This window comes from Lolium perenne, chromosome 5 (genome assembly GCF_019359855.2).
Source record: "Lolium perenne isolate Kyuss_39 chromosome 5, Kyuss_2.0, whole genome shotgun sequence".
In the NCBI taxonomy this organism is placed as follows: domain Eukaryota; kingdom Viridiplantae; phylum Streptophyta; class Magnoliopsida; order Poales; family Poaceae; genus Lolium; species Lolium perenne.
The window spans coordinates 77,498,547-77,519,152 of NC_067248.2; the positions used below are offsets into that span (position 1 = coordinate 77,498,547).

The 20,606-nt window shown below is 42.8% G+C and overlaps 2 protein-coding genes across 2 annotated transcripts; one reads left to right on the forward strand and one right to left on the reverse strand.

Moving 5' to 3' along the window:
* Window positions 1-11,686: 11,686 nt before the first annotated feature.
* On the reverse strand, window positions 11,687-15,264 carry LOC127299514 (phosphoserine phosphatase, chloroplastic). Its single transcript, XM_051329484.2, has 8 exons — window positions 15,200-15,264; window positions 14,801-15,040; window positions 14,585-14,717; window positions 14,373-14,480; window positions 13,770-13,863; window positions 12,463-12,612; window positions 12,338-12,391; window positions 11,687-11,963 (listed from the first exon to the last, which is right to left on the reverse strand). The coding sequence occupies exons 2-8, from the start codon at window positions 15,024-15,026 to the stop codon at window positions 11,838-11,840; spliced, it is 891 nt and encodes a 296-aa protein (XP_051185444.1). The 5' UTR covers window positions 15,027-15,040; window positions 15,200-15,264; the 3' UTR covers window positions 11,687-11,837.
* Window positions 15,265-15,366: 102 nt separating this feature from the next.
* LOC127299513 (deaminated glutathione amidase, chloroplastic/cytosolic) lies at window positions 15,367-19,506 on the forward strand. The gene is made up of 9 exons (XM_051329483.2): window positions 15,367-15,629; window positions 16,033-16,169; window positions 16,460-16,588; window positions 17,010-17,068; window positions 17,880-17,992; window positions 18,136-18,228; window positions 18,597-18,699; window positions 19,012-19,094; window positions 19,196-19,506. The coding sequence occupies exons 1-9, from the start codon at window positions 15,432-15,434 to the stop codon at window positions 19,235-19,237; spliced, it is 957 nt and encodes a 318-aa protein (XP_051185443.1). The 5' UTR covers window positions 15,367-15,431; the 3' UTR covers window positions 19,238-19,506.
* Window positions 19,507-20,606: the final 1,100 nt, after the last annotated feature.

The window sequence follows — 20,606 nt, forward strand, 5'->3', positions numbered from 1 at the left end:
ATCAAAGCCAGCTTCCCCAAGCTTAGAATTTTCCATAGCATTAGCAACAATAGTGTTCAAAGCATTCATATTAATAACATTCCCATTAGCATGCATATAAAGTTCCATGGGTTTTTTAATTCTCTCTTCAAACACATCATGTCCTAATTCAAGATAAAGTTCATAAAGATCTCTCATATTTTTGTTGTTTTCCATTATGCCTAACTAGTGTAAACAAGAAACCAAATGTCGCAATTGCAGAGTCTAAAGGAAATAGCTTCGAGTACTTACAACGGCGCCAGAAAATAGCTTAGTAGCCGAGATCCGGAGTGTGAGTACCTTTTACCTTTCCTCCCCGGCAACGGCGCCAGAAAATAGCTTGATGTCTACGTTCCCCCTCCTTTCCTGTAGACAGTGTTGGGCCTCCAAGAGCAGAGGTTTGTAGAACAGCAGCAAGTTTCCCTTAAGTGGATCACCCAAGGTTTATCGAACTCAGGGAGGAAGAGGTCAAAGATATCCCTCTCATGCAACCCTGCAACCACAAAGCAAGAAGTCTCTTGTGTCCCCAACACACCTAAAAGGTGCACTAGTTCGGCGAAGAGATAGTGAAATACAGGTGGTATGAAATAGTAGTGGCAACGGCACCAGAAAAGTGCTTTGCCCAGGACAGTAAACAAGCAGTAGTAACGCAGCAGTAGTAACGCAGCAATAGTAACGCAAGAAACGATAAACAAGCAGCGATAGCAGTATTTAGGAACAAGGCCTAGGGATTACACTTTCACTAGTGGACACTCTCAACATTGATCACATAACAGAATAGATAAATGCATACTCTACACTCTTGTTGGATGATGAACACATTGCGTAGGATTACACGAACCCTCAATGCCGGAGTTAACAAGCTCCACAATAATGCTCATATTTTAGTAACCTTTAGTGTAAGATAGATCAAAAGACTAAACCAAGTACTAACATAGCATGCACACTGTCACCTTCATGCATATGTAGGAGGAATAGATCACATCAATATTATCATAGCAATAGTTAACTTCGCAATCTACAAGAGATCATGATCATAGCATAAACCAAGTACTAACACGGTGCACACACTGTCACCTTTACACACGTGCAGGAGGAATAAAACTACTTTAATAACATTGCTAGAGTAGCACATAGATAAATTGTGATACGATGCTCATTGCAATCATAAAGAGATATAAATAAGCACTTCACTACGCCATTCATAACAGTGAATAAGTATTCTGTGAAATATAGCCTAAGAGACCCACACGGTGCACACACTGTCACCTTTACACACGTGGGACAAGGAGTCTCCGGAGATCACATAAGTAAAACTCACTTGACTAGCATAATGACATCTAGATTACAAGCATCATCATATGAATCTCAATCATGTAAGGCAGCTCATGAGATTATTGTATTGAAGTACATAGGAGAGAGATGAACCACATAGCTACCGGTACAGCCCCGAGCCTCGATGGAGAACTACTCTCTCCTCATGGGAGCAGCAGCGGTGATGAAGATGGCGGTGGAGATGGCAGCGGTGTCGATGGAGAAGCCTTCCGGGGGCACTTCCCCGCTCCGGCAGCGTGCCGGAACAGAGACTCCTGTCCCCCAGATCTTGGCTTCGCGATGGCGGCGGCTCTGGAAGGTTTCGCGTACCGTGGCTCTCTCTGTAAGGGTTTTCGATGCAGGGGCTTTATATAGGCGAAGAGGCGGCGCAGGAGGGGCACCAGGGTGCCCACACCATAGGGTGGCGCGGGCCCACCCCTGGCCGCGCCGCCATGTGGTTTGGTGGGCCTGTGCCCCCTCCCTGGTGGCTCTCGGGTGTTCTGGATGCTTCCGGGGAAAATAGGAACTTGGGCGTTGATTTCGTCCGATTCCGAGAATATTTCCTTACTAGGATTTCTGAAACCAAAAACAGCAGAAAACAGGAACTGGCACTTTGGCATCTTGTTAATAGGTTAGTTCCAGAAAATGCATAAATATGACATATAATGTGTATAAAACATGTAGGTATTGTCATAAAACAAGCATGGAACATAAGAAATTATAGATACGTTGGAGACGTATCATTCATCTGACGGATCAGGTACTAGTTAACTGCTCTAGTGGCAATCCGCAAAAACCTACTTCAAGATCACGTCCCTGGACATGATCTCGGGATACTGGTGTTAACTTCGACAGGTGCCGCTTAAGGTCTTACCATTCTGTCGAGTCCCATTCATATTTTATCGGGTACCTAACGCGTCCGTTAGGATTTTTCTTCGTATCTGTTGATACGGAAAAAAGTAGCAAAACCGACGTCAGAGACGGTGCCACGCCGCTCAGAACGGATCTGGGGTCTTATCTTCGCAAAATTTTGCGGCATTCAGAGATTATTCGCGACTTTGGCGCTCTGAGAATATATTGTCGAGTGCTTTTTCGGCTGTTGGAATAGCACATTTTATTGAGTCAACGGATGACTTATCTTGCCCTCCTGATGGGAGTATATGTAGAGTTATTTGTATAACTCGAAATATGCTTACTTCTTTTTATAATTTCATCGGGCACGCGATCAGCGTTCCCGATGGGAGTAGCCCCCGAGGCTACAGCCAAGGACTTGTACTTGGTTGTAGGCTCAACAAATTAGTACCTCATGTCATTATATTGTCATTCTTTCTCGAGCTTTACATATCTATCGGGTGCGCGACCAGCGCTCCCGATGGGAGTATCCCCCGAGGCTATGAACAAATGCTTGTATTTGATCATAGGCTCCCGCCATTTCTATTTTGTCATACCCGAAATTTCCTTCTTCAAAAGTAGCCCCCGAGCATTTGATCAAAAACTTGTATTTGATCAAAGGCTCTCGAGATTACTAATCATCACTCTTTGTCGCCAATGTTCATATTATCAAAGCCGATCTTTTTTCATTGATAAAGTGACGTCAGTGCTGACGATAGCCACGACCAATGTATCGGGAAGACGCGAGCAATGCTCTCTCTCTGTCTTGCGGGCCCAAAACCCTTATTACTTTGACACGTCGTGCAAGTGGGGGACACACGTCCTCCGCTTTTTCTGGCGCACGTACTGTAGCGCCTGTTCTGTTCCTTCACAGTCAAAATACATTTTTACCCCTTAGCCACACGGACAGCATCCATCTCACAATTTTCCATCCAACGGTGCGTCGTTTCGCCAATTCTCTATTTAAGGTCATCTTCTTCCTCCGTTCGCCCTTCGCTCACGCCGCACCTCTGCTCTCCTCTGCAAAAATCCCCCATTGCGCCCAACGCTTCTTGAGCTCAACCACACTCACGCTTTTCGCCTACGCCATTGTTAATGCCACCTCGAAGACTCACCAGGCACAGCACTCCCGAATCCAAGATGGCGACCGCGGATCTGGGGAGCACTGAGTGGGAGAGATCCAAAATCTCCACTCAAGATATCAACTTGCTGAAGAAACTGGGGATCAGCAAGAAGCAAGACTCGCTGCGCTTCCCCAGCGAGGAGAGCTATCCATCCCCTCCTATGGAGTATCGGGTCAGTTTCGTTGACCACCTCATCCGCGGCCTTTCTTCCCCCATTCATGATTTTCTACGTGGGTTGCTTTTTGTGTACGGATTGCAACTTCACCATCTTACTCCCAACTCCATCCTCCACATCTCGATCTTCATCACTCTTTGCGAATCTTTCCTTGGAGTCCAGCCTAACTGGTCTTTATGGAAGTGCATTTTTCTCTGTCGCCGTAATGGCTCTGCCAACGTTGCCTATAACATAGGCGGCGTTGTTATCTGCGTCCGCCCTGATGTCGAGTACGTTGACGTCAAATTCTCTGACTCAGTTCAAGGGTGGCGCAAAAAATGGTTGTATATCCATGAAGAAAACCATAACTCGGTGAAAGACAACATTCCCCCTTTCGATGGCAATGAAAAAATCTGTCGCCGCCGGTCCTGGGATGCAGAGGCTAGCGACGAAGAAAAAACGGCGACAGAGGCGCTGATGACACGCATCCGCGATCTTCAAAATACCCGTGGTCAAGAACCGTCGGGTATCCAAATCACGGCGTATTTCCTTAGGATTAGGGTGCAGCCTCTGCAAGCTCGCAAAAACCCCCTCTGGATGTATGCTGGCGACAAAGATGTGGATCGCCTGTCGGTAGATTTATCGGTCAAGGACTTAGAGAAACTTGTCCGAAAGATCTCGTCGCTTAGCAAGAAAGACACCGTCCCGTCATCTTGCCGTGTGACACCATTCAACGCCACCGACGCACTCCCGCAGGTAATATACTTGTATCATCTACTTGTTCATGCACTATCTTTTTTTTTCTTTTTGTACTGCTACTTCTTCGACTACTATTATTGATACAAATTCCTGTCAATACTTTTTCTATCTTGTCCAGAACCACAAAACTGCGTCGCCTGTTCCTCCCCTTCCTGAAGGTGGAGAAGTCGAAGAACGGGTTGTTGTCACCGACGACAACCAGGGTACTTCTCGCCCTGAGAGTGAAATCGCGGGTTCTCAAAAATCCGCGGCATCCTCTGAAAAAGAAGTGGAATCCGAGGCTACCGCATCGGCACACTCTCTTCCCTCAGCTGTTTCTCCAAAAAACAAAAGAAAAAGGGACGAAGTTGCCGATTCCGGCACCTCCAAAGCCGGCGCATCTCGTGCCGAAGAAGTTGTTCCCAACGTGAAAAGGACAACTTTCAATCCTTATGAAGATGCTCTTGTCAGCTCGTAAGTTCTTATTGCTTTTCGTTGTTTGCTCCCGATGTTTTGTCTGCGTTTGTTTCTTATATTGTCGCCTTATTTATTGTAGTGGTGACGAGGATGAAAATCCACCTATGGACGCGACTGCTCGAACGAGTACGTCTCGTACTTTAATTATCTCTGAAGCTCATCCTGATGGAAATGAAACCTCGCCTCCTCAGCAAGACACACAACATCCTACTCCAATTGCAAGCCCCCGAGCCTCTTCACCAAAGAGAGCTAGGGTGGAGCCAGCCAAGGAGCCTGCCATGTAAATTGGTGGTTCCACGACTCCTTTAATGGATGATGTAAGTTGTCTCTCCTTCTCTCTTTTTTTTCTATCCCGAATATTTCAGTACTTTGGGTTTTTTCTTGGTGGTGTCGAGCTTTTGCTTCCTATACTGATTTTTTTTTCTGTGGTCTTTTCTTCGGCCTTTGATGAAGGAATTTGTTCGCCTCGGTACCCAATTTATCGGGTACCGTGATTATGCCGCCAAGCTTGAAGGTACTATTTTTACCTGCCTCTTCTGCTGAGTATACTCCTTCATTATTTTGCCATGATATTTTACTGTCATTTATTATGCCAGAGACTCTCGCGGAATCCAAATCACACGCTAACGCTCTTGCTATCGAGTTAAAGCAAAGCGAAAGAGCTCGCAAGAAAGCTGAATCAAATGCTGCCGCCGTCAAAGATCTTCGAAAAAGACTTCATGACGCGGAAACTTCTCTGAGCGAGAACATAGCTCACCAGTCTGCTCGTGAGAAAGAAATCCTTACTCGCTTGGAGTCGCAGAGTCCACGTTTTGTTAGTAAGTACTCAGATCCTTGTTGTTTCCTTGTGTCGTCTTTTTTTTGTCCTTGCTCGCTTTTTCTTGACAAGCTTCTTTTTACTTATTTAGGGAAAACACAGCAAGAATATGATCTGGAAAATCCTGAAGGTGATCGCCTCCTTGGCGCGCTTTCCCTTCTTGAGATCCATGGAGATGAGGCACGCGAAGGCCTTGCCGAAGCCAGGACAGGTCTGTCGCGGCTTTTTTCCTACTTCTTCCCGAAGAAGGAAGAACCCTCGACTTTTACTGCTCTCGCTAAGTGCTTCAATTCTCAAGAAGATCTTGGGCTCAAACTTCGCCAAGAAGGTTTGAAGGTCGGTGTTGAAGGTACTATCGCCTTGGTTGCTGACAGCCAACAAGATGTCGACTGGGCGAGAGTTGGCGACACGAAGGAGATGGAAACGAAGAGGTGGCAGTCGCTGATTAAGGCTGCCAAGCCAAACTCAAAGAAAATCCTCGCCTACCTCGGATGCAAACCAACTCCCGCTCCTAGCTCGACCAAGCCAGAGGTCAAGTAGACCGTCTTGCCTGCCTTTTTTTATTTCTTTTCTCTTTTGACGTCTGTCGCCATAGATGTAGTTTGCGACAGCGCACTATTGGTTTACTAGGATCCCAACTCTTGCAAGAACCATGTAAATACTTTGAAGATCAATGGAAATCTATTTTGTTTGATGATTGATGTCGCACTTTTATTTCCAGTTGGTATTTGATAACTACACTTCAACTCCTCGTCTTTCCGATGCTTTTCATGCTTCGTCCTGTTTGAAGAAAACACCTGTTGCTGATGAACTTATTGAAGATTCCTTGAGTAAGGGTTCGGCACAAGACTTGGAAGAACTTCGCCAACAACTCCAGTCTATGAAGAAGCAAGCACTTATGACAATGGAGCAGTCTCGAAAATCATTGGAGAGGGAAAAAATTGCGCTTCAACAGGCTCAGGATGCTATAGCTGAGAGAGAGGCCGCGGTTATTGAGGCTGCCGAAGCTTCTTCTCGAGAAAATTACATGATTCAACTGATGAATGACTCCAGCTTGGATATGACAGGTACACTTTGTTCACTTGGTCGTGTTTAATTTTACTCTTGCTGTTTTTTCCTTCCTCGCTAATTCCTCCGTTGAAACAGGTTCTTTTTTGGACACCGCTGCCGAGGATCAATGTGTTGAAGCTCGATCCAATGTGCTTCTCAGACTTGCAGCTGAGCATGGTTCTAACTTTTGGGTTACGCCTGAACGTACCCGCCAAATCGTCAGATTTCAGGATCGCGCGAGTCAGGTCCGCGATTTTCTCGACTTCTGCACAAGGACATTGTCCCTAGTTTATAGCACCATGTTCCCGCGCAACAAGATGCCAGAAACCCTTCCTGCTCTGATGGACAAGTTTCGGGATGCCCCTCGAATCCATGGCTTTGTGCGGGCCCAATTAACTGCTGGCGCAAGATTTGCCATGATGATGATACAAATCTGCTATCTGAAGTTAAACATGAGTCGAATTGTTGCCAAGTGCCTGGCCAAGATGGCGAAAAGGAAGAGAAACATCGGCAAAATTGATGACGTTGTGACCCCTGTCGCAGAAGAAATGATGGATGAACTTCTTCGGATGGACGCTGAGTTCTTCGTGAAGGGTAGCTATGCTGAACATAGTACTCGTGCTGCAAATAATGAGCGATTAACCATAGATGATATACTAGGCAGTGATTGAAAGTTTTTCCTTTATTTTGTCAGATCCATCTCGGTGGTTTTATCTTGTATATTGTAAACACAATCTATTTTGTACATCTGCTGGATATGTTTTTCTTATTTTTTCCCGTTAAGCCCCCGAGTGTTTCGGTAGCTAATATCTATATTTTTATTTGGGTTTGCGAGGGTTTTAATCCAAAGCAAATAAATGTATACTATATTTACGGGTGATAGCCCCCGAGCGTATCGTTGCCTTGTAGTTATCTTTTGTTTGACGAACTATTTTGCTGCCGAGGTAAATAACTATATTGCGCAAAGAGGTATATATTTTGTTTATGAGCCCCCGGGCCTGTCGACGATAAAAATGCAGGTCATCAATATCTTTATTATATTGCAGCACCGCGAGCCCGCCTCCTTAAAAACCTTTCCAGCCCCACTCGATGCCCTGAAAAGGAAAAGAGCGTCTGGAAGCTCGCGGGCGTTTCAGTACATTGTATGTTTACAAGGAAGACTATCTTTCGACTTCTAGGCGTAGAAACGCCTGAGCTGCGCCACGTTCCAGGGGTTTGGTTCGGCAACTCCTGTCTTCTTGTCCTTGATTCTGTACGCTCCTCCTTCAATTACTTCTGTGACGATATAAGGGCCAAGCCACGACGACTCGAGTTTTTCATGACTTTTTTGTGTCAACCGAAGAACTAAGTCGCCCACTTGGAAGGATCTTGGTCGCAAACATCGACTGTGGTAGTTTTTTAGGTCCTGCTGGTACTTGGTGACTCATGAAAGTACTTCGTCACGAGCTTCGTCGAGTGCATCGACATCGTCCTCCAAAGCCTGTCTTGAAGCTTCTTCCTCATATTCCGCTACTCTTGGAGAGTTATGCTCTATTTCTATTGACAACACGGCCTCAGCTCCATGGACCAGAAAAAACGGAGTTTCCTGTGTCGCTGTATTTGGTGTTGTTCGAATACTCCATAACACACTAGGCAACTCCTCTGGCCAGGTGTGTCGAGCTTTTTCCAATGGTGCTAGCCGACGTTTCTTGATGCCATTGCATATGGTACTGTTGGCTTTCTCGACTTGTCCATTGGTTTGTGGATGCGCAACAGAGGCGAAGTGTAATTTGATACCTACCTCCGCGCAGTATGCCTTGAATTCATTGGATGTGAAATTACTACCATTGTCCGTGACGATGCTGTTAGGGACTCCAAATCGAAAGACGATACTTTTCACGAACTTGACTGCTGATGCCGCATCTGGTGAATTTATCGGCTTTGCTTCTATCCACTTCGTGAATTTGTCGACAGCTACGAGCATATACTCGTATCCTCCTAGCGAAGATTTGTGCAATTTTCCCACCATATCAAGGCCCCACTGAGCGAAAGGTCATGACAGCGGTATCGGTATTAACTCTGCTGCCGGAGAGTGAGGTTTGGCGGCAAACCTTTGGCACGCGTCACAAGTGCGTACTATATCCTTGGCATCCTCAATTGCTATTAACCAATAGAACCCTGCCCTGAAAACCTTGGCTGCTATAGCTCGGCTGCTTGCGGGGTGTCCGCACACTCCTTCGTGTACATCCTTCAGAATTAACCTCCCTTGCTCAGGTGTGACGCATCTTTGTAATACTCCCGAGATACTTCGTTTATACAACTCTCATTTTTTCACGGTAAAGGCTTTGGATCGCCTAATAACTCGCCTTGCTTCAACTGGATCCGTTTAACTAGATCAGTTTTGATCCGTTTACCTCGATCCATCGCATTGCTTGCTACCGACGAAGTTGACGATCTTGAACGTGCCATCGAGATCAACTCCTTGTCTCCTCTAATCCCCACGGTCGGCGCCAATTGACAAGGTATTAACTTATCAATGCCTACGTATTGTAGACTAGGCTTTGGTTGGAAGTAGAGGGCAAGTAGATCTCGAAGGTTTCAGCCAAAAAGTACTCGACGATTAAGGAACTAGGGTTATGTTGACAATTGATTCGATCCTCTCTTTGTCCCTCGACTCCCCCTTATATAGGAGGTGGAGCCGAGGGATTCGTAATACACAAGTTACAGTATCCGGGAGGGTTTCTAACCCGTCCCGTAAAATTACAAGTCTCTATCTTTCCTAATACAATTCTAACTTTCATTAATACTAACTGGGCTTCTGAACTTCATATTGTTCGACTTGTGGGCCTTCAGTAAACCCCGGGTACCATCTTCGGCAGGCCCATTGGGGATGCCTATGTCACCATGTCCAGCTTAGATTGTGCTACACATAAGCTGCCAGCTCAGCCTTACATATAGACCAGTTGCTGTTAAAATATTGTTAGACGACTATTTACTCAATTTGTAACGCTATGGGATAGAAGTTTTAGTGTTTAGCAAAAATTTCCAAGAATGGTACTCACCTTTAACCAATGCCCCAATTATGGTTGATTTGTGTAATTTACTCCGGAAGGTGGGCAGGATTCATGGAGAAATCTATCCTAATCCAACATGGCATTGACTGATTTTTCTTTGACAATTACAATGCCCGTCAGCAAAACCGCAAACCAAAATAATTTTGTCCGACTCAACTTAAAAGACAATCATGAAGCAATTTTATTTATGATTTGAAAGTCCACCTCAACTTGTATTTATTTATAAGAACAAAATTCACTTCAAAAGGTTCTAACTTTTGATATTTTTGTTCAATATTTGGGTCCATACAGACATAAAAGTGTGGAAGTCTCTAAACCATTATCAACATACAAGTGAAGTAAATCTCAACGCAATCCTCACACTATATAAAAACGATCAAAAACTGAATTATTCATTCATGATAGGTACGTAACCTAAAAGATAAATTTCATCCCCTTTGTAAATAGATGATGATGCAAATTGCTAAATGCAACACACGAGAAAGCACCTAAGTATTGCTAGAAATAAACCTATTAAAAAGATAGAGATTGCAAGGTATTATAAATTCTTCTGGCTTGAAAAACAAGCGAGAGAGAATCAAATAATCCCTTGCGATTATTTGGTAATGCGGGTTGGCGAACGCTGACTAAGATAGCGATTTTGCGTAATGAATATCTCCTGAAGAGTCTTGTTGTGTTCTTCAAGATAAGCAATCATGTGATGTTTCTGCTTATGTCTTCACCAATCTTGTTCACATGATTAGCAAAAAATTTGCACATATCATTAAGCGCATACTTGTGCTCAATTTTGTCAAGACGTTCATGCACATTAGTGTGGTGTGAAGATTCTTTACTCTGGTCGTACTCAACCTTACCAACCCTTTCTTCGAGAGTCTGCGGGTTCCTCCTTGCGGATGAAAATCCTGAGAAGATTTTAGCCTTCTTGACTATGCTTTTCTCATGCTCAAGTTTGTCAAGACGTTCATGCATATTAGCGTGGTGTGAAGATTCTTTACTCTGGTTGTACTCAAGCTTACCAACCCTTTCTTCGAGAGTCAGCACGTTCGGATGAACATACTGAGAAGGTTTTTGCTTTCTTGAGTATGCTTTCCTCCTGCTCCTCCCTCAACCTTGCTCTGGTCTTATTCTTGAGGAGAAGGGCAGTGTGGGCGTACTCGGCTGCTTCCACATGCTCCTTTTCGCCGCCATTGCTTAGTGATTGGATTTTGCCCATGAGCTTGTCATGCCGGGTTCATTCTTCCTTGTTGGGATCTTGATGGTTGTAGACATGCTCTATACAGAGATCATCGTCAGAGTTGTATCCAAAGTACGTGAAAAGAGCTTAAACCGTTACATTCTTGCCATCATATTTCTTGATTTTTATTTGTATCTTATTCATGTGAGGTTTTAGATATTGTGGTTATCTTCAGGTGAAGCTCAATTTTACCAAAAGCGGATTTCGGATGAAAAACTTATTGCGTTTTTGGGTTTCAAGGTTCTACCGGTTTATCTCTTTTAGAGAGGTCAAACATTTAATCTTAGGGATATACTCCTTTCTTGGAATATGACGTTTCTCTTCTTGAACTTGCAGAGCTTGTTATCTTCAAAACAAGCATATGTTCATCGAAATCGAGATCTACCACCACACACACACACCAAATCTCCGCCCCAGCTGATGCCCTCAATTATCTGGTTCTAGTCTAAACTTCCACAATAAAAATATTGGCTAGTCAATTTTTTTGTTGACCTCTCCGTTACCCAAGAGTTGGCAAACAGTAACCGATAATATTGATATGCCAAAAAATTGTCAACCATCAAAACCAACACCAAACATACCTAATAGTGCCAAAATAACTATCCGCAGCCAAACAACGTATATATCGCCAAACCGTGTATATATCCCCAGATAATATATATCATCACCACATCATTAAGAGCATACAAAAATCAAACTAAAAACGAGTTAAAACCCATTTGCCTGAAGCGACGGTGTGTATCTAGTTGTCTTCCTAGTATGGTGAGGCTGGTGATTAGATCGAGTTCTCTTGAACCAGAAATAAAACTGTTTAACTAAATAACCACCAACAAACATGCCTTGATAAACAGCCTGCAAAGAATTTCCGATAAACAGCCCAGAAAGAATTTCCACGAGCAATTATTTACTCACCAAACTGTAGTATAAGAATTGTATTACTAATTGTATAATACTATAGTGAACTGTATCATGCCAAATAGGTCATCAACTCTTGGAAATCAGAGACAACCCAGTCGGCTTTTCTTGCGACTGGTTCCCTCATCTGTACCCCTCCATAGCAGACAAAGAGGTCTGCTCCACCAGGTTGGCGAGCCTACAAGACCATACACGGGAAAGATGAGTTATGTTTTTGATGTTCCATCCACGGGACAGGTCCTTTCTGTAGCAGTGACAGTTAAGTATGATCTATTTCTAGAGCTAATTCTGCAGCGCTATGGGGAAATTAATATCAAGATGAGAGAAAAGAAACCATGGGCCTGATGCCTGATCAATCAAAGCAATCCCGGTAGCAAAATCGCTAGACCAATTCAACCATTTCTGTTCTATATGCACTGATTACAAATGGAAATTTACTAATCATTATTATATGCAATCTAATCCCGTTAATCAATTGATGATGGGTATGATATGCCTTACTGTAGGGCTATCATTGTTCCATAAGCATCACTATGACGAACAATTAAATACCTCAAGATCAGTTGCACCATCTCCAATCATAACGAGTGTCTTGTAACCACACATCTGCATACACAACGTACATCAGCAATGTGCCAGGAAGCAAAAAAGTGATGTGCTAAGAGTTACTGTCAGACCTGTCGTATTTGTCGAACTGCTATGGCTTTACCACCACTTCTGGAAGTAGGCTCTGCTGGGTCAAACCCAACATATTCTCCATAATTTCCAAACAGTAGTTGGTTTGCATAAATGTTTTCAGGGGGGATGCCAAGCTCCAATGCGAGAGGCTGACAGAGAAAGCAGTTGTGTACCTCTTAGCAATTTATGAAGAGGGACTGGTAAATATAGCTGAAATTCTTAGAAAGAGGTCCATTTAAAACCCTCAACTATAGTGTCTGGGCTGGTTTGAACCTGAACTATGAAACCGCATATATCAAATCTGAACTTTCTGAAGTCAATTAATTTGATGTTTTGGACCCTAGGCCGGTTTTGGAGTGATTTTACATTTTGCAGTTTCAAATAAAATATGAAAATATTCATAGATGTAGCCATGTAGGGAATGCTAGGACATGTACAAAAAAGACATGAAATAGATTCCTCTTATCATTTACAGACGGCATGCTTTCCATTTCTTTGGGGATGAATTTTGCAGGTTCTCAATTTGATCGTCCCTGTGTTTACAATTTTATTTCAAACTTTTCAAAAACTTTCAATATGCAAAACCAGACTAAGCTGTTAAGTGGCGTGTCCTCTTCTGAAATTCTCAAAGATCTTAAACAATTGCAGGTATGTAAAAGCTAGAGTGAGGGCTGAAAAAAATCAACCAATATGATCATCTGCTTTCCATACAAATAACATATAAGATAATTGAATTTCCAGTCAGAAATATTTTTAGGACTTTATTCGTTATCGTTTCGTAGCATTCCTTACATCCATGAATTCTTTCTAACTTTTTCTTAAATACCCAAAATACAAAACCACTTTTCAAAACCAGTGTCATTCATTTTAAACCATTTAAGAAAGTTCAAGATTTAATATACTCCCTCTGTCTCATGAAACTTGTCTGAGATTTGTCCAAATTTGGATGTATCTAAATACTAGATAGTGTCTAGATACATCTAATTTTTGACAAATCTAAGACAACTTTCATAGGACGGAGGGAGTACACATTTCCATCGTTCAAGGATTTGATTTAAAATGGGATTTTTTTTCATAATTGCAGAATCTAGCTTTCTTTCTATTTCCAACTTAAGAAGTCTCACTACAGTCATCTTATGAAATACGAGATCACATACCACAGAAGGGTAGAACTATATAAACGTAAGTCAATCTGAAAGAGATTTTCCAATGAAATCAACAAGAGCTTCATGAATAAAATCAGATTCAATTCGCATGATGACTACCCTGAAATATCATCGGGAAAGTATCAGTGGAAGTCATATACCTTGAACATCTGTCGGAAGCCACCAGAGACAAGGTAGATATCAACATTTTTGGCTCTTAGCCTTTTGATCAATTTAGCGATTCCAGGAGATATCCTGTAGATCAACATTTGCCCAACAACATCAGCAATATCAAAAAGCTAGGTACTCTTAGCATCTTGATGAATTTAGCAATTCCAGGATATATCGTGTAGATCAGCATTTCCCCAACATCATTAGCAATACCAGAAAGCTAGGTACTCTAAGCATTTTGATCAAGTTAGAAATTCCTGGAGATATCCTGTAGATCAACATTTGGCCAACATCATTACCAATACCAGAAAGCTAGGTGCAGCTACGACACTTTTCCACTGTAAATGGAAATTCTATTTGGCTGCTGTACAGATAAGAAACTTGTAATGTTCAAGTAGCAATGAGCTAAACATTACCCATTTGTAAAAATATAATCAAAATTATCAAGTACTGCAGTTTCCGATATATCAAAACAGGCAGAAAATATCAATAATATTTTCCATGCCATAACCGTCTGCAATAACTTAATCTGCCTCCTCGAAAAACAAAACTTTATCTGGCGAATGATAGAATCAGGCTACAACTGGGCTTACCTTGGTGGCCTCTTCTCCATGCATTCGTTAACTTGGTACAAGGATGGCTTGAACAAGGACAGCCGAGCCGCTAGCGCCTCTTCAAACGGAACCGATCCAGTCATGGCCCTAGAAACATCATGCGAAATGAGCACTTGAGTGGGGAATTCTACACGAACATCACCGCGATTTTCAGCGGATAACTTTGCTAATGCAAGCCAGCATCTCTTTACTTGGCCGTCCACTCAGCGACCGCCGGCCCCGCTCCGCAGAAATCCGCGAGCTCATCGATACCCTCGTCCAGGCAGACCGTGCTATCCACATCGAAGCACACCGCATCGGCGTTGCACCAGGTCCTGATAACCTCTGCGCAAGGGAAAGTACATAATGGTGTTAGGCATTTAGGCGCAGCATGACTGCACACGACAAAGGATTCTCGGCAAAATGACCTTCGGAAGGCAGGCGGTTCTCCGGACCAGGGGAGTGCGGCGCGCTCTTGGGCACCTCCAGCGCAGCTGCTACGAAGGCCGGAGGATTCGAGAGCTTAACACCACGAAACGAAAGATCTCCGGAGCCTGCTGCTGAATACGAGTTCAGTGGTGGCCGGATCGACGGCAACCGAGGAGCTTGAAACCGCTGGCTTGGGCAGATTCGCGTACTAACCAGCCGGGCCATGTGTATGAAACGCCCTGCAAGAACCAAACGACGACGACGTCAGCAGCGCGCATCCCTGGATCATGTGAAAAGGGAACAATTCGGGCAGCAAATTGACACCGTATCCAGGTGCGTCCATCCCCAATTCGAAAGAAACATAGGAAAACCAGCAACTGAGAGCTCGGTGATCTCACCTTTGAGTCGATGGCGCGCGGCGGCGGCGGCGGGCGGCGGGCGGCGGTTTCTGTTCCGTCAGTGAAGTGGTGACGACTGCCTCACTGTGTCTGTGACCAGTAAGATGCAAGGGGTCTTTCTGCGATCCAACGGTGGCGATGAGACCACGTCGGCGCTCTGCCTCGGCTCGTGCCGCTACGCGCACCCGCAGAGTTGTACCCAGGAGGTTGGCAATTGACTTCCCCCTCTGGCATGGCCTTGGCCTCCTTCACGGCTTCGCTCCCGATCGCCGCCGCCACCGCCGTCGTGAGGACCCGTGCCGCCGTCGTCCGCCGCGCCATGTCCTCCTCCGTCTCCGTCTCTGGCTCGCAAGCGAGGGTGGGCGTGGTGCAGATGACCTCCGTGGGGGACCTCGACGCCAACTACGCCACCTGCTCCCGCCTCACCAAGGCAAGCCCCTCACTCCCTTCCCCTAACCCTGCACGCCCGTGCCGCCGCGAGATTGGAGCTGATCACCTGCTGCGATTTGCAACTGGAGTTAGCCTCTAATTGCCGCGTGTAGCTATCAGGCAATGTGTTATCGCTGTGGAGTTGCAGAAATGGCGCATTTCGTCTCACAAGAACTAGAAATAGGAGATTATAAATTACATACGCTCTTATGGGATCTGCGATGCACGAATAGATGGTTTTATAAACGTACCAACCAAAACTGAAATCTATGCTCTATCGGTGTCTTCATTGTTTTATTCTTCTTGCAACATTCAGTGCTGTTCCTTTCAGTTTTCCTATTCCACTTTATACTAGAATACCAGATCAACGCAGAGTAGACCAAGCTGAGATGATCTTTTCGTAGGAAGCTGCTGCGGCCGGAGTGAAATTTCTCTGCTTCCCTGAGGTCTTCTCATTCATAGGATCCAAGGATGGGGAGTCGGTTAAGATAGCCGAATCACTGGATGGCCCAATAATGCAGAGATACTGCTCACTTGCAAAGTCAGTAAGAACATATTTCTCAATTTTCTTTTGCCATTCTCACAGCAGAGCCTTCTCATTCGAATTTTGTAGTGACTGTGTCTTTTGATTTACTTTAGCTACTAGCCTTTGTGTTTATATTCTATCAACTCTTAGATGTAACAGTCGTTGTTTCACAGCGTCTGACTCAAGTGTATGCGTTGCTCCTTTAGCTATGTATTGAACTATTGACACCACATTTCCTTTGTGATTTAAGTTTTCTTAATGATTGAATTAGCCTATCGGGTCCTTATCGTAGCTTCATTCTGCAGTGAGTTAAGTATGTGGTTGTCTCTTGGAGGGTTTCAAGAGAAAGGGCCGGATGATTCGCACCAGTACAATACACACGTATTAATCGATGACTCTGGAAAAGTTAGGAGCTCATATCGAAAAATACATTTGTAAGTGCCTCTTTCACAGCTATTGGCCGAAATTTGCTTTCAGAAATATTTGCAAGCAGTTTATTTTAGCTGCCTATTCTATGGCATCCATAGAATGTTGAACAGTGGGGTTTCAATTTACATAGGTAAGGGAATGATGATATGCATTCAAGTGTTATAAGCTGCATATATATTGTCACTTCTAGATAAGGGTAACATTGATCGTGACTACATTTGGCATGTCATGGGTTTTAATAAATATAATATCTTACCAACCATAGCCATATCACAGAGCCATAGTGTTATATTCTGGACTTTCATCTGAATAATAAACTTTTGGTAAATGACTGTTGCTTATTTCTTCCTTTACATTTTGCATCTTGTTGTGGTGCATCTGCAACACTGTAGTTTGGTTATTCACATTGGGATTATTATGCTGAAGGTTTGATGTGGATGTACCTGGCAATATGGTGTACAAGGAAAGCCGATTCACGACAGCAGGTGTTTAGTTATTAATTTCTTATGTTTTTCCAGTTTTCTTTATTATGTGCTAAACGTTTTTGGGTCCTCGAAGAGTAAATGGCCATTTTATCTGTTGCATTTTTTGTTTTTTAAATCTCTTTATCGATGGTGCATAAGTGTTTCCTATAAATTTACTCTCATGTTAAAATTATCTTTAGTTTCTAACTCGGCGTTACTTTTCTTAACACCATTTAGTTGAACAACTTCAAATGATAGAGACCGTATTCAACTGGCAGCAGTACTCCATGCCATGTTTATTCTGGATTCCTAAAGTTTCTACAAAATCCTATGTGCTGTATCTGGTTTGCAATTTCAATGTACTTTACCGTCTTAGTAGATTTTGGAAGACACTAAATATGGATCACTGCTCATATTAGTGTTTTCTTGCTGTCAAGCTAAGCGAGTAAGCGCTAGAAAATCTTGTTCATCTGTTCTTTTCACAATGATGCATGTGTCCTACCAACGGTTATGAATGGTGTTGCAATGACATTCCAGGGGATCTTTGTATCAGAAATTCAGCATAAACTGGAAGACTAGCTTATTGCTCTCTCATTCTCTTGTAAAATACTAATATTTTTTAGTAGCAAATCATATCTGCTTGCATCATTAGGAAATTGTATAAGGAAAATTTACACAGTTCTGCACGTTCAACCAACCAAGTTGCCAAATTTAAGCTTTTCTTGACTGCGGAAGGGATTGAGCATAGTCCTCTAATAGTATCTGCAGATTATTCAGTTGATTTCTAGAATCCTATATATGACTTTTCATGATATATCTACTCACTTATCAGGTGATACTGTTGTTGCGGCGGATAGCCCTTTCGGACGATTGGGGCTTACGGTTTGCTATGATTTGAGATTTCCAGAGATTTATCAATGTTTGCGTTTTAAGCACCAAGCACAGGTGATTGTGTATGCCAGTGCACTATACATAAGATTTAAGATGGCTTTCTATTAAAATCTTTTTCATGCATTCATACCCCTTTAAAAATGACAAAACAATTGCATACTTTTCGAGTATTTTCTTATAATTTCATCCTTTGTTAGGTCTTGCTTGTACCATCTGCGTTCACAAAGGTAACTGGGGAGGCACACTGGGAAATTCTTCTTCGTGCTCGTGCAATCGAGACACAATGTTATGTACGCAAATATAACCCTTCTTGCTGCTCGTTAACTTTTGCATGTAGGATTTTCTTTGACAGTTTTGCATGTAGGATTCAGTTGTTTCATATAGTTGACACAACATGATACGATAAATTAAAAGTTCATGCTAGATTTTTCGGTCAAATACTTATTGTGTTGGTAATTTCACACCATGGAGTACATGTTTGAACCACGTCACATCAGTGGAGGTGAATAATTTGTGGTCTCTGGTTGCAGATTCAGAACAATTTGAGCTTTGCTTTTTTCAAAAGCCTTTGCATTATATGGAATTCAGTGAAATATCGAAATTGTTTGTGAGCTTTCGAAGTGAGGCAACTTAAAAATAACTTTCAAATATTCCCCAGGTTATTGCTGCTGCTCAAGCTGGAAAACACAATGAGAAAAGAGAAAGCTACGGTGATTCTATAATTATTGACCCATGGGGAGTAGTTATAGCTCGACTTCCTGGTATGGCTTTTCATTTTGTTACATTTAAGTTCTGATTCTTGTGTTGAGACCTGGGAAATTATCTTCAGTCCTTTTGAGGTCTTATACCTTGACAGTTAAGAACCATCAAGAGTGCGTTTTAGTGAGCTCCTCGTCAATAGTTGCTTCTTTTATGCTTGTCCTGGAAAATAGAGATGTCAAATATTATCATGCTGATACTTTTGAGTTTGTCTTTTATTCAATGTTTACAATAAATATGTGGAACAAGTTTTACAATATATTGCCACTTGCATGGTCTTTTGATTGTTAGATAAATGTTTTTTTTTCCTACAGATCGACTGTCCACTGGATTTGCAGCGGCAGATATCGACTTGTCAAAAGTTGAGGCGGTGCGCACCAAAATGCCAATTTCTGAGGTAACATTGTCTCATGTGCCATCTTTGTACTTAAGTTGAAGTACTCCAGAAGCTGTACTCCTGTTGCTCCTGTAATGTTTTAACTGTCTTATGTTTTGCAGCAGCGCAAGTTTAACAGCATCTTGAAATCATCATCATTGTAACTGCCACGCTTATTAGAGTCATCGCTATCATCTTATGAGAGAGCTGGCTTTGCACGGTTCACACTCTTTTCCACATTCCAGAGATTCTTCGTGTGTGTAACTGCCATTTTGTTGAGAAAATGATCCAATAGTTCCGTTACGGACTTCAGTGAGATATGGTAGAACAAAATAAGCTGCAATGGTAGTAAGTAGCATATATATCTTGTAATGTAAATATAGCATCCATACTTGGCTCAGAGCACCTTATATGCCGTAATTTGGCAAGAACATGTGATGTATGAGTATGAGCGTGGGGCTTGCCTGAACCAAAATCGCGGAGCAAGAACATGCGATTCCTAGAAAAGAATGTTGCTTCTTTTGCTAGTCAGCTAAAGGCCGCCATTCACCTCCAAGGCAAATCCCTCCATTGTGCCCACCTCTCTATCTCTGAAACATTCGCTATTTTGGAGCAATCCGGCTGCCCGTAGCCCTTTGTTGCTCACGACATTCTCAGAGACGACGATACTCTTGATCATTAACTGACCGGCTGAGCCCAACCAAGTCTCTGAGTAAGTATAGAGCCTATGCATGAGAAATACACCATCGAGGTAGATGGAGTAAGAGGCCTTGCAAGTGCGCTCTCCCATGCTCGCTCTCTATGATGTCAGTTTACTCTTGTAGGTGTTACATGTATAACTGAATTTGTTGGTGATTCACAAGAATAATTATAACATTCACTTAGTTGTTCTTTATGCTCCGAGCCAAGGGATGGGTGAAAGATTGTCCACTCTCAAGTAGAGGGGGTGAATATGCGATTGTAATATTAAGTTCAAAATTGGTTGCTTTTAATAAGTAAGTTTTATACTTTGTGCCTTGGAAATTCAGTTCAGCTCATGGTTGCATATGCTCCGGAAAAAAATTGACAAAAAAAAAAACATGTACATCTCACAATATATGTGCATTCATCAAGTTTCACGGAAAACCGATATTTTTTGTGCTCTATGTAAAAAATAAAAAATTATCTTGTGGAAAGTCTTATATTTAGCACCGAATAATGTCTTTTTTACACATGTCACATGACGAGTCAATTTTGCATGAAACGACTTTGTGAGTGCATAGCACGTGAAGATGTATGTGCAAATTTTTTGTTTCAAATTTTTTAACATTTGAAAATATGTCCAAGATGTATTTTAAATTAAACAGAGCATATGCTCCCATGAACCAAAACATTACCCCCCTTGATGCCTGCAACACCCTAAGCATTCGTACCACGTAAGTGAGCTTTTCAAAAGATAGGATGCATGAAAGTAAAGGAGTAGAGAGATAGAGAATCACATACCTAAGAATTTTTCCAAGGTTAGGATAGTTAGTGCTATCATACATTCTCCTT